The 12,842-nt window shown below is 28.7% G+C and overlaps 1 protein-coding gene across 1 annotated transcript; it reads left to right on the forward strand.

Annotated features, from left to right (window-relative positions):
* Positions 1-2,404: 2,404 nt before the first annotated feature.
* On the forward strand, positions 2,405-4,701 carry LOC102583952 (dof zinc finger protein DOF1.4-like). The gene is made up of 2 exons (XM_006346953.2): positions 2,405-2,551; positions 2,778-4,701. The coding sequence occupies exons 1-2, from the start codon at positions 2,483-2,485 to the stop codon at positions 3,903-3,905; spliced, it is 1,197 nt and encodes a 398-aa protein (XP_006347015.1). The 5' UTR covers positions 2,405-2,482; the 3' UTR covers positions 3,906-4,701.
* The last annotated feature ends 8,141 nt before the right edge of the window (positions 4,702-12,842 follow it).

Raw genomic sequence — 12,842 nt, forward strand, 5'->3', positions numbered from 1 at the left:
TAACATTATCACCCACACATAATTTAATTAATTAAGCTATATTTATACAATATTCCACACTAGTTTAATAGTAATTTAATTAAAGTAGTGGAGTGGGATTTGCTGTATCGTGTTTGTGCCTTGGATATTGAACCCTAGGGATTCCCTCCTATCTAAGTATGACTCTCTCTGTTCAATCAAATTTAAAACAGAGAATTTCTGTTTAGTTATTAAAATTAGTGATGTTGATGTTGGATTATCAACTACTAGTTGTAGTACTAGAGAATATTTTCTTTCTTTCTTGAACCTCGAGAGATTCATCTTACCATATGCTCCTTGCTTTATCTCTCTGTCTTCTTCTTACATTAAGAATGTGGTCTCTCCATATATTTCAATCCTTTTTTTTCTATCTCAATTAACGTGATAGTTAAATCTCTCAATTTATCTGACATTGTTTGATTGTGAATTTAGATACAAAATCTTTAGGTTTAATATTTGAAATACAATTTACGTAATTGTAAATTACACAAAATATATTATAAATCATAATAATTGAAAAGACATAATATTGTGATCAAAAGGAAAAAATGTTTGAATTTCAAGTCACTACTAACTAATTTTTTTATTAGTTATTTCCACAGATATTTTGATTGAATCGATGTGAAAAGAAATAAGGGAAAAGGGTTTGATATACCCCTCAACTTTGTCATTTGGAGTTGATATGCCCCACGTTATGAAAGTGGCTCATATATATCCTTACCGTTATATAAACGGCTCACATATACCCCTACCGTTACAAAATGAGCTCACATATACCCTTAATTTAACTGAAGTGAAAAAAATATTTTTAAATTTATGTTTTTGACTTTTAAATTTAAAACAAATCATGTAGGGGTATAGATGATCCTTCTAGCGAATTTCAAGGTATATTTTAATCTTTTTTATACATAAATTATTTTTTGACGTCTTTGATTATATTTTTTGAGTTTCTTATTCTTTTTTTTTTCTTTCGTTCCTTAGTGTAAAGAGAAAAATTTAAAACTAATTTTTTTGTGGCTATATTATAATTTAAAACTATTTTTTTCGACTATATTGTTATTTAGTTTTTGTATTGAAAAATATTGGGTCATCTATAATAAAGTTTACAAGAAAATTAGAGAAACATAAATAAATTTGACCATCAAAATAATAACTTTAAATTAGTCGTTGAAACAAAAAAAGTAAAAAAAAAATGAGGATTAAATATACACATATGGGATTATATATAAATTTTTTAAATAATAATTAAAATATTAAATTAAAATTAATTTTTCCACTTTCGTTGGAGGAAAAGGGTATATGCGCGCCATTTGTATAGCAATAGGGGAATATATGAACCACTTTCATAATGAGGGGTATATCAGCCCTAAATGATAAAGTTGAAGGGTATATCAGACTCTTTTATCCCTCGAGTAAATGTTTCATATGAAGAAAAAAATCAGAAAACTTTCCACTATTTCATGAATACTTTATTTATTTTCTACCATATATTTTTCCAATGAAGTGATTCGATAAAATAATCATATTCTATAATATAAAACTTTAGCTTATTTACGGTGGCGAAAACCTTTGTCTACTATATTGGACTTTCAAAGTAAATATTAAAGTAATAGAGGACATAAGTTTATTCTAGACCTTACCCTTCACGTGAAATTAGCGCAAAATAAGCTCACATATATCTTTACTGTTACAAAATAAGCTTACATATACCCTTTATTTAACGAAAGTGAAAAAATTAGTTTTAAATTTATATTTTTGTACTTTTAATTTTCTTAAAAATTATTGAGGGGTATATATGATTCTTCTAGCAAAGTTCAAGGTATATTTTAATCTTTTTCATACATAAATTATTTTTTGACTTCTTTGATTATAATTATTTGAGTTTCTTATTCTTATTTTTTTCTTTCATTCCTTAGTGTAAAGAAAAAATATAAAACTATTTTTTTGTCTATATTGTAATTTAATTTTTCTAATTTGAAGAAAAAAATTTGGTCATCTATAATAAGTTTTACAAGTGAAACATAAATAAATTTGACCATCAAAATAATAAATCTAAATTAGTCATTGAAACAAAAAAAGTTAAAAAAAGTTATGTTTAAGGAGGATTAAATATACTCATATGGGATTTTTTTTTTTTAAAAATAAAATAAAAATTAATTTTTTTTCATTTCCATTAGAGGAAAAGGGTATATGTGAGCCATTTATATATAAGTAGGGGTATATATGGGCCACTTTCATAACGAAGAATATATTAGCTCGAAATGACAAAGTTGAGGAGTATATCAGACTTTTTTTCCTTGTTTAATTAATGCTTACTTACTACAGTACTTTATATTTTTTGTTTTCTCTAAGTATTATATTTGTCTCAAACCGTGAAGAAAGAAGACTCACGTCGCCACCTAGCTAACTTTGTCTGCTTATTCTTTGTTTCAAAACGATTCCTTTTTTTTGTGAAAGAAGTAAAATGGTGGGAGAATGTGATCAGAAGATGGTACTCATCTCTTCTTCCACTACTAATCAAATATGGCCACAGGTTTCTTTCCTTTCTCTTTCTCAATTATTAGTCTAAATATCCCCACGCCACCCCCACCCCCCATGACCCCATCTTTGTCTTGTAGCATTTGGATTTAGAATATCTCTATACATTGGTCTTGTTATTATTTTTACCCTAAACTTATCACACATTCACTCTTTAATTTCTCTTTTTTTTCTTTCGATCATATTTCGATTGTTAATACGATATTTTCTCTCTTCTTCAGATAGATGAGAAAAATAACTTGATGATGGATTCAAATGGTACTAATGCTACTAGTAATAATATGGAGAAACCAATTCAAGATCCGTCACAACAACCACCACCACCACATCTTAAATGTCCTCGTTGCGATTCGTCGAATACGAAGTTTTGTTACTACAACAATTATAGTTTGTCTCAGCCAAGACACTTTTGTAAGGCATGTAAAAGGTATTGGACTAGAGGAGGAACATTAAGGAATGTACCTGTTGGAGGTGGATGTAGGAAGAACAAGAGAATCAAGAGACCATCAGTTAATTCTTCTTCTTCTACTACTACTACTAGTCATGATATAATTACTACTTCAACTCCAAATATTGTAAACCCTAGCCACCATCATCAACTTCATGGAGTACATCATAATAATAATATTGACCATCTATCTACTACAAATTCACCAAATCATCTTAACCCTTTATTTTATGGGTTGACTAGTGAGAGGTCTGATCTCAACATTCCATTTTCAAGGCTTTTTAATTCTAGGGTTTCGAGTCATGGTGGAGGAGTCGATGAGGGACAAGTGTATTCTATAACAGACAGTATCCCGGGATTAATGGATCGTCGTATGGGGCTAGGGTTTTCAAATTCTTCTGGAGGAGTAGTCAATATGGGTCATGAGAATAATAATAATTATGGGCATGGTGGGTTATATCCTATTAAGCAAATCCAAGATGTTCATGTCATGAGTACTAGTAATTCTACAACTTCAACTACTTCACTTCTTTCAAGCTACCCTAATATGTTTGGATCTTCATCATCAACATCAACTATGGCTTCTCTTATAGCTTCAAGCCTTCAACAACAAAAGTTCATGTCCAATATTAATGGTAACAATTTTCACAACTTGTTGACTCCTAATTATGAGGAATTGCAAATGTCAAGGGGGAACAACAACAACAACAACAATACTATTAATAATGTTCATGAAGGTGGTGGAAATGGGAACACAATGTTGAAAGAAGAGAAAATGGATCTATCAAATCATCAGATTCATGAACAAATTATTAATTCATCTGATCCTTCACTTTCTTGGAATGGTGCTTGGCTTGATCCTTCAAATATGGGGTCTAATTCAGTCCCTTCTCTCATCTAGGACAAGTACATTTAATTTGTCTTTTTTTCCTTCTTGATCTCCCTCTCATTTTTATTAACATGTGTCTTTCCTAGCTAGGTAGGTACTTTTTCGTCTATGTTGCTCGGATCCTCCAAGAATGTTGTTGTACTCGTATCATATACACATATCCAATAGTATTTTTGAAGGATCCGAACAACATACCTTCTTTTTTCTCCCTTCTACTAAAATATTGTCAAGACTATAGAAGAAGAAGAAGAAACAACATGACTTCATATTTATGGGAGGAGTTGGATCGGAGTGATCATGTCAGCTGCAAGTAAATTTTCAGCCCTACTAAATTTTTACAGTCAAAAGGTTGAAAAAGTCTCTCATTTTGCGCTGAGAGGAACCTCGGATCCTATTCATCCCATCACAATATCAAGTTAGCTTTATCATGAAGAGTACATCATTCAGAGTTGAAGAAGAAGCTGCTTTCTAGTTCCAGTGAGTTAATTAGTTTTAATTTTAATTTTAATCTTATTTTGTATGTATATAGATGCATGACATTGCAATTTTAATTTCTTGATGTATTTTTCAGAATGTGTATTAGGTTTTGGGTGGGGGTTACAATGTTGGAGTCCTCATATAAGAGGAATTAACCAACAATGATAACTTTTTTTCATTTGAGTTTTTTTTTTTTTTCTGTAGTAAATTTTTTCCTCCTTGTAGCTTAGGGGAAAATGGTTGGGTATATTTGGGTATAGAAGAGAGGGAGACTTTGTTGTTTTAATATGATTATCATTTTATTAAGTTGGTTATGCCATTTTCTTGTTTATTTCCTTCATCATTTTTACTCTTGTTAATGATTTTCCCATAGCAATATTCTTGTTTTTCTATGTCAATTTGACACCAAATGAACTGAGGTACATATCCATGATAATTGAAGTAGTAGTTCATCATATCATATAATTAAATTTTAAAAAATTATTTGCGGTGTATATTTTTTTTATATATATATATATATAAAGACTACGTTAAATACCTATAAATTAAATTCTTTTATAGTTAAAAACAGATTTTCAAATGTTTTTAACTAATTCTTGAATAATAATTTCTATTTTAAAAATGGGAAAAAGAGAATATACTATTTTTTGGATACATCTCAAGGATAAAAATAAAGACAGTTATAGATTCCCTCTAAATAGGTAACATCAATGTGGCATTTTAATAGATGAATAAACCCAAATAATGATGGATTAATTTGTTGTAATTGATTGGTATAAAAGGTCTAAATTGATGTTAGAAATTATTATGGCATGGTGACCACAAAAAAAAAGATAGGGTGAGACAGAGAAAAAAGAAAAGATTCTCTATGTCAGTATATATCCATGAAAAAAATAATGTAGTAGTAGTACTGATGGTTTACAAAGCTGAAAATTATTGGGAAGCATGCTACTAGACTAAGCTTATGTCGATTCAATATTATTATTATGTTATGTGTGGGGTGGGGTGGGGATATCTTCTTTACCCTGACAATTTGCTTTTTCCTCTTCATATAAACACATACACACCACATTCTAAAAAGCTTCATTTCACGTTTTTTTTCGACTTTATCCTATCACATTATAACCCCCCGCCCACCACCCACCACACGCACTCCACCACCACTTCTCCCACCATATTTTTTTGCGATGTCCATATTTATATTGGAGTTTGAATAAATTTAGATTCATGCGCTCCTTAGCAAAGATGGCTTCGTATCTAAGAGAACACAAATTCGAGATCTTTAGGTTAAGGATGAATGTATACTTACTATTCCACTATAACTTAATCTTTAGGTTAAGAATGAATGAGTACTTACTACGCCACTATAACTTTCGGTGGTGGCTTAAGCATTTTCATTTTTAGTTTAGAAATTTTGAATCACAGTTATATACTTTTAAATAAAAAATTTAATACAAAAATACAGAGTTTAAACTTAAGTACTAGATTGTGCTGAATTCGTAATCACAGTACTGACTTAGGGCCTTGTCGATCTATTGTCACAATTCAATTTGTAGATATAAATCTGAATTTGAGCTCTATGAGGTTTTTAATTTCTATTTGAATAATAATATGTTTTTATATATATTAAACTACATAATATACCTATAAATCAAATTCTTTTATAGTGAAAAACAGATTTTGAAATGTTTTTAACTAAATCTTATTTAATGTTGATGTTTAATTTGCATTATTATTTCTAAATAGTTTCACCTATTGCTTATAAGTTGTTTCAACATAGTCAGAATGAAACTAATTTATTTAATGTGCCTTTGGCACTACAGTATCAGATCACACAACAAAAAAGTTGAAAATTTCAGACAAGAATTTATTTGTCGAAAACGTTTTTGATGGTTTTTTTTCTCAAAAATTCCATATTTTTAATGGTATATGATAGAAATGTCTATTGAAAATTTGCGTTTTTATATATAGTAAGGATGTCCAACATCATTTTTTAATGAAATGGTATGTGTATAATTTGATTGTACGATTAACATATATAATTAACTTCTTGTCATCGTATTACACTAAGGTTACATTGTTGTGTATAAACTAATAAGTATCAAAAATAAATTATTTTGATATTTTGGAAACACATCGATTTTAGCAAGCTTATCATTTTAAATAGTCCACTGAGTTTGTGTCAAAGATAATGTGAAGGAATTAGTTTCACTAGTACATGCATGAGTCAATGATATACGTTAAAAATTTGGTACTAATTAAGTACATGCCACTTCAAATTGGCATTATTTGATTGTTGACTGAAATTCTACAGTTGATTTTTGCCTTTATTAAGTGATGGACTTTTTGTGTGTCCCTATGTTTTTTTCTACCTCCACTAACACAGAATCTAGTCAAATTGCAAATTTCAATACTAGACTATAGTTTTCATTTTTACTTCTTTTTTTATTAAAAAAGAAGATAATTCCATCAATTACATTGATTAAATTCGATGCACCTTGCCTTCTGCAACGTGATTGACGGTGTAATTCAACATTAGTTTGAATATTCAATTTCACAAGGAAAAAAAAAATTGATTACGTTCTCATACGATCATTCAGTCCGTAATAATTATCTCAAAACGTTATTTTAAGAATTATTTTATAACAAAAAACCATTCAATTATTTGTCACATCAAAGTCATTTGAGTAAATAATTTATGTGATGTTCTTTTGTACATGTTGATGAAGTGAAATTATTTATTTGAGCCAAACTTTTGGAAAATGAGAAAGGTCCAAATATGCCTTTAAAGTATTCAAAATTATGTCCATTAATAATTGAATTCACATATGCTCTTAGTTGGTCTAAACATGCTTTTAATTTAACTCAAAACCTCAATTAAGCTAAATATCTATCTATATATAATAGGAGAGGAAAAACAGCATACGTGTCAGCGCCACAATTAATCTTAAAATTTAAGTATTTAAAAATTAAATGTAAAAAGAAATATGACTTTAAAAAAAAACACATGTCAGCAAATTCTATCCACATTTTCACGTTGCTAAAGAATAGGATTTGATTAACTGATAAGCAATTTATTTTAAATTTTAAGCAACTCAATTATCTATTATTGAAATACATTTAAAAAAGAAAAATATCTATTCAACAGAATTGAAACTTCCTTACTATTTGAATTTTAAAAATTTCCTACTTTAAAATACAATTTATAAATAAAAGGTAAATTCTAATTTGGATAACAATGAATTTGAATTACATATTTGTTAGTTTCCACGAAAATTATTTTTCAATTTGAATTTTAAAATTTCCTATTTTGAATGTAATTTAAAAATAAAAGTGCAAATTGTTAAATAATAATAATTAAATTTTTTTTTGGATAACAGTGGATTTGTAACTGATTAAAATATGACAAATTTTTTAATTAAAATTAATTATTTAAAACATCTATAGGTTATAGCGTTTATAAAATTTTAAAATATCAAATAGTTAATTATTAATTATCTTTAATTATATTAAATAATAATATCAAATGTAGCTAATTCTAACTATAAACATAATAGTAAATTGTGTATTAATAAAAATGATACCGTAATATGCACAAATAAATACGTTAATTGATTTGTATAATTATTTTTTAAAATATACACTGCAAAGTGAATAGTAAATTTTGTTAGTTTTTTTTAAAAATTAAAATCCGCGCAACGCGCGGGCACGTATATTTGTATGATTAATAAGCAAAAAAAGGTTAATTTATGCTCTTAAAATATGCTAAATTAACGTGGTTTTATTTTACGTATATGTATTCATTCCTTAAACATACACTTGTTGAAGAATAAGTCATTTAAGCAGATAGCTAGAACCTAGAGATGGCCCTAACCTAAGGAGGAAGAAGACACAAAAATAGCCCTACGTCGAGAGAGGGGAAAAGGAATCCATAGGTATTATACAACATAGTGAGATAGTAATCGATATACTTAGCGATAGATAAATTATTTAAAAACTATGTTAGCTATGAACAATTTAGTGATAAAGCTTGTAGCTATTTTCAAATATTTTTGTAGAAAATAAAAGAGGCCGATCCCTGCACTCTATATTCCACCCATTTAATTTTACCGGATCGAATTTGAGGAGTGGATCAATTTAATAAAATAATGGATAATTTTTAATTTTTGTAATGTTTCAATTTAAAAGGTAAATAAATTATGCCTGCATTATCTACTGAAGATATAACATGAGTGACTTTATACGTGGAATCACAATAACTAAGTAACTTCTCTATCATTTAAACAAAAAAGTTGTCTTTCTCAAATAAATTACCTTTAAATTGAGTAATTGCATCATAAACCTATAATGCTACAGGTTATTTTTGTAATTCTCTTTGAGGTGGAAGAGTCGTGTGGGTTATAATGGGCTTTGCGCTGTATCAATACTGATATGGGCCTCAGGCTATGTCTTACGGACAAAAGACCCCTTTTTCAAGTTTTGCTACCGATTATTCCTATTTTAGAGTGATCTTTAAATTTTAGGGCAAATTACAGAAATCACATACTTTTAAGGCAAAATTACAATTTATCCCTTAAAAGTTTATAATTACAGAAATCTCTCAAATAGATACAATAATATAAGTGCTGATACATTAATCTGATGCGCGAGATACATTAAATCGTTAAGTAAGATACATTACATTTTATACATGATACACTAATCTGATGTACATTTTATATATGATACACTAATTTGATGCGAGAGAACTAATAATATAAGCGCTGATACATTAATCTGATGCGCGAGATACACTAATCTGATGCGCGAAAATGAGGGATTTTGGAGATTTGTAAAACTTATAGGGGATAATAGTAATAAGTAAACTAAAAGGTGGGATTTCTGTAATTTTTCCTAAATTTTACCTTTACTTTTCATATATGCCTAAAGTTTAAGTCAAATCTATTGAGTTTGATTGATGAGCAACTTTCACATATATAGCAAATATAAAAATCATATTTGTATGTTATAGCTATAATTTGCATAATTGCGCTTCATTGCAAACATAAATATGTATATTTCGCTATACATAAACAAAAGAAAGCAATTGTATAATCTGTTTCGGTATACATATACAAAAGATTAATTGTATAATTTGTATTTGTATAAAGCGAGAAAGAGAGAAAGACAAAAGAAAATTGGGCAGGGGAAGATCGTATTTGTATTATCATAAGTGTATAGGATGAAAATATATGCATTTGTATTTGTATATACAATTTTCTCTCGCTTTATACAAACACAAAACGCCAATGTATACATTTGTGTTTGTATAAAGTGAGAGAGGCGAGTGAGAGTGGCGAGCGAGATCTGGGATAGGAGAGAGAGAGGAACGAAAATATATGTATATATACAATTTTCTCTCGCTTTATACAAACACAAACGCATTTTATACATTTGTGTTTGTATAAAAACGAGAGAGGCGAGGGAGACTTTCCAGCGAGAACGAGAGTGGCGAGCGAGATTCACCAGAAGGCGAAATAGGAACAGTTTGATATGGGGTACAATTAAATCAAACTATGGTTATAACATTTAATTTGAATTAATAGTTTGCTATTATATACAATTTTCCATTGATTGTATCCTTAACTCATATCATTCATCTACCTCTACTTGTTAGATCTCACTAATACAAGTACTACGTAATTATATTCACCAAATTAATATTACTCTAGCTCTTCGACCGCTAGGTTACTTGGAAAGGCACGTATTATAAATAAATTATGGAGTACTTCTATAACAAGTCAACAACGTTGGTTCGTTTGATATTTGTTTGCATGTCAACCATTCTACCAAATAAATTAAATTAAACATTAGACAACATTCTGAAATTTTAGGCAAATTATAATGAGAAACTTCCAAAAGTTCAAAATACTTCCCGGACCTTACATTACATGGGGACACTATATATATATATAGCAAGCGTTCGATCATAGATTCCAAATATTGTTGACAAATATTATTTGAGTGAAATTTCATCATGTGTTTGGCCATAATATTTGGGGAAAATATTTCACTTTTCAAAGAAATATGATTTATATCCATAAGTTTTAAAAACTATCAAAACTAACCATAGATTTGTATTACATAGTAAGATAGAAACGTCGACGTAACAAGATTTATGACTTCCGTAACAAGTCAATTGAATCTACGTTGCAACAAATAACAAGTAGTGTCCATGATATTGGATCAATGTGGTAGTTCGGAGTGAGTGCAACAAGCATCATTCCATACATCGGTAGAAGAAGCACATGACTTTATTACTCTGATATGATATTGTTCATCATTTTCATTTTCTATTTACTACCCATCAAACTAGTTCACTAAAATAATGTATGATCGAAAACTGATTCTGATTGAGTGGGTAACTTCCTAATACTTTTTGTTAAAGAATGATAAAAGTCCCACATTGATGGTTAATGAGATGGGTGGACTCCTTATAAGGCTTGGGCAATCCTCCTCCCTTTGAGCTACCTTTTGGGGTGTGAGTTAGGCTTAAGACCTAATTTAACACTTTTGTATGAAGCATTTTTATTTTTCTTTTCTTATTGATTCAATCATATATCTACGAAAATATTTTTCAGTGAGAAAATCATAACTTTCTAATATTGTCTTCTTACGGGGTATGACAGTGAATACGTGAAAATGGACCGAGGAAGTATTATATAACAACGGGCCACTGCTAAACATTAATCAATCCTCACCAAACATTTTGTTTTTACGAAAAGGAGAAACAAAGACACCAAAAATTAAAATTAAGTTGATATAGTCATATAGATTATAGAATGTCATCAACCGACGTTATATTGGACACTAATGACTATCTTCATTTATTAGATTAAAGTTATTTACCAGAGAATCCTAGTCAAGTTGATTACTAGTCTCATTCTGGAGTTGAAACATACGTTATAAAATAAAGTAACTTCAAAAACAATAATTTTAAAAATAAAAGAAAAGGGAATAATGATCCAGCCCCATTTTACCTATGTACTCATTTTTTTTTTATAGTATTAAAAAAAAAAGCTCCCCTTTTTGTTGTTGTGGAGAGAGCGGTCCAATTATATATGTAGTAATCCTTAGAATATTTCTCCAAATTTGGGGATCCAAAAATGTCATTTGGGAGACACCAAAAATGGGGTATGAATTATGCTCATCATCTTCAACTTCAAAGACTACTCAATTGTCCATAAGCCACATGTAAACGTGCATATGGATGGGCAACCTAAAAGACTCTTTCCTTCAATTATTATTCTAATAATAATAATAATAATAATAATAATAATAATAATAATAATAATAATAATAATAATAATAATAATAATAATAATAATAATAATAATAATAATAATAATAATAATAATAATAATAATAATATATAGGGCATTTAATTTTTAAATTTTTTGATAATGAAAAATGAAACTTATGGTTGAAGAGAGTAAAAAAAAGGGACAAATATAAAACGAGAAGCAATACACATGGGCTTCAATGTGCTAGGATTTGTAAAAGAAGCTACTAATTTATTTCGTATCCAATTCAAAATTACCCATCATTAGAACAATTCACAACATTGTGGGAAAAGCAGTAATAAGTATGTCTACAAAATGGTCCTGCTGGAGCTTACACGTACGGGAGTTTTCGTACGAAGAAAGTTATTTTCAAAAAACAAAATTAAAAAATTACGAGGAATTCATTTTTTGATGTTTAATATTATGAAAGCTATTTTTCATCAAAGGGGAAATATAATGTTGTTATTTGCTCTTATTTACCCCAATTAACACTTCACTTAGAAATTTCATCAAAACATTCTGACCACCCCAACTTAGATAGCCAACCGACAGAGTCTTAGACTCGATCATTGCTATGACTAAAGGCAAGTCTTAAGATGCACAAATCGTTATATATTAGCTTAGTCTATACGAAGTATGTTCATGTAGTGGATTATGATATAGCTAAAAGAATAGCTTATATTTGTAATAGGAGAGCCTTTTTGGGGAATTATAACTGTTGTTGAAGGTTTGTTTAGTTTTTATTTTAGATTGCTATATCGTGTTTAGTTAGCTATCGTTATGTAAAATAACCTTCAGTTACCAAAAAAAAAAGATATACATTATTATACAATTATTATATACTTAGTATATATTGACTTTATAATTATATCGAGTATAAAAGATCAGATACATATAAATAATTTTAATCATCTGGATCAAATTGTAAGCTTCCCGTGAGTATGCAAGTATACCTAGCCCATTTGCTGAAGTCTAAGCAAATGAGGCAAATTATAATTTTATGAGTTAAATTTAATAATATTATCAATCTTAAATTCCTTATGTGACTATTTTATTATTTATTCGTTTGTTCAATAATATTTTATTTTGTTCACATCAAATTTAATGACATAAAAAAAAAAAAAAAAAAGTTTAAAAAGTTGGACCAGGT

The sequence above is a fragment of the Solanum tuberosum genome, unplaced genomic scaffold, assembly GCF_000226075.1.
Source record: "Solanum tuberosum cultivar DM 1-3 516 R44 unplaced genomic scaffold, SolTub_3.0 scf00083, whole genome shotgun sequence".
In the NCBI taxonomy this organism is placed as follows: Eukaryota; Viridiplantae; Streptophyta; class Magnoliopsida; order Solanales; family Solanaceae; genus Solanum; species Solanum tuberosum.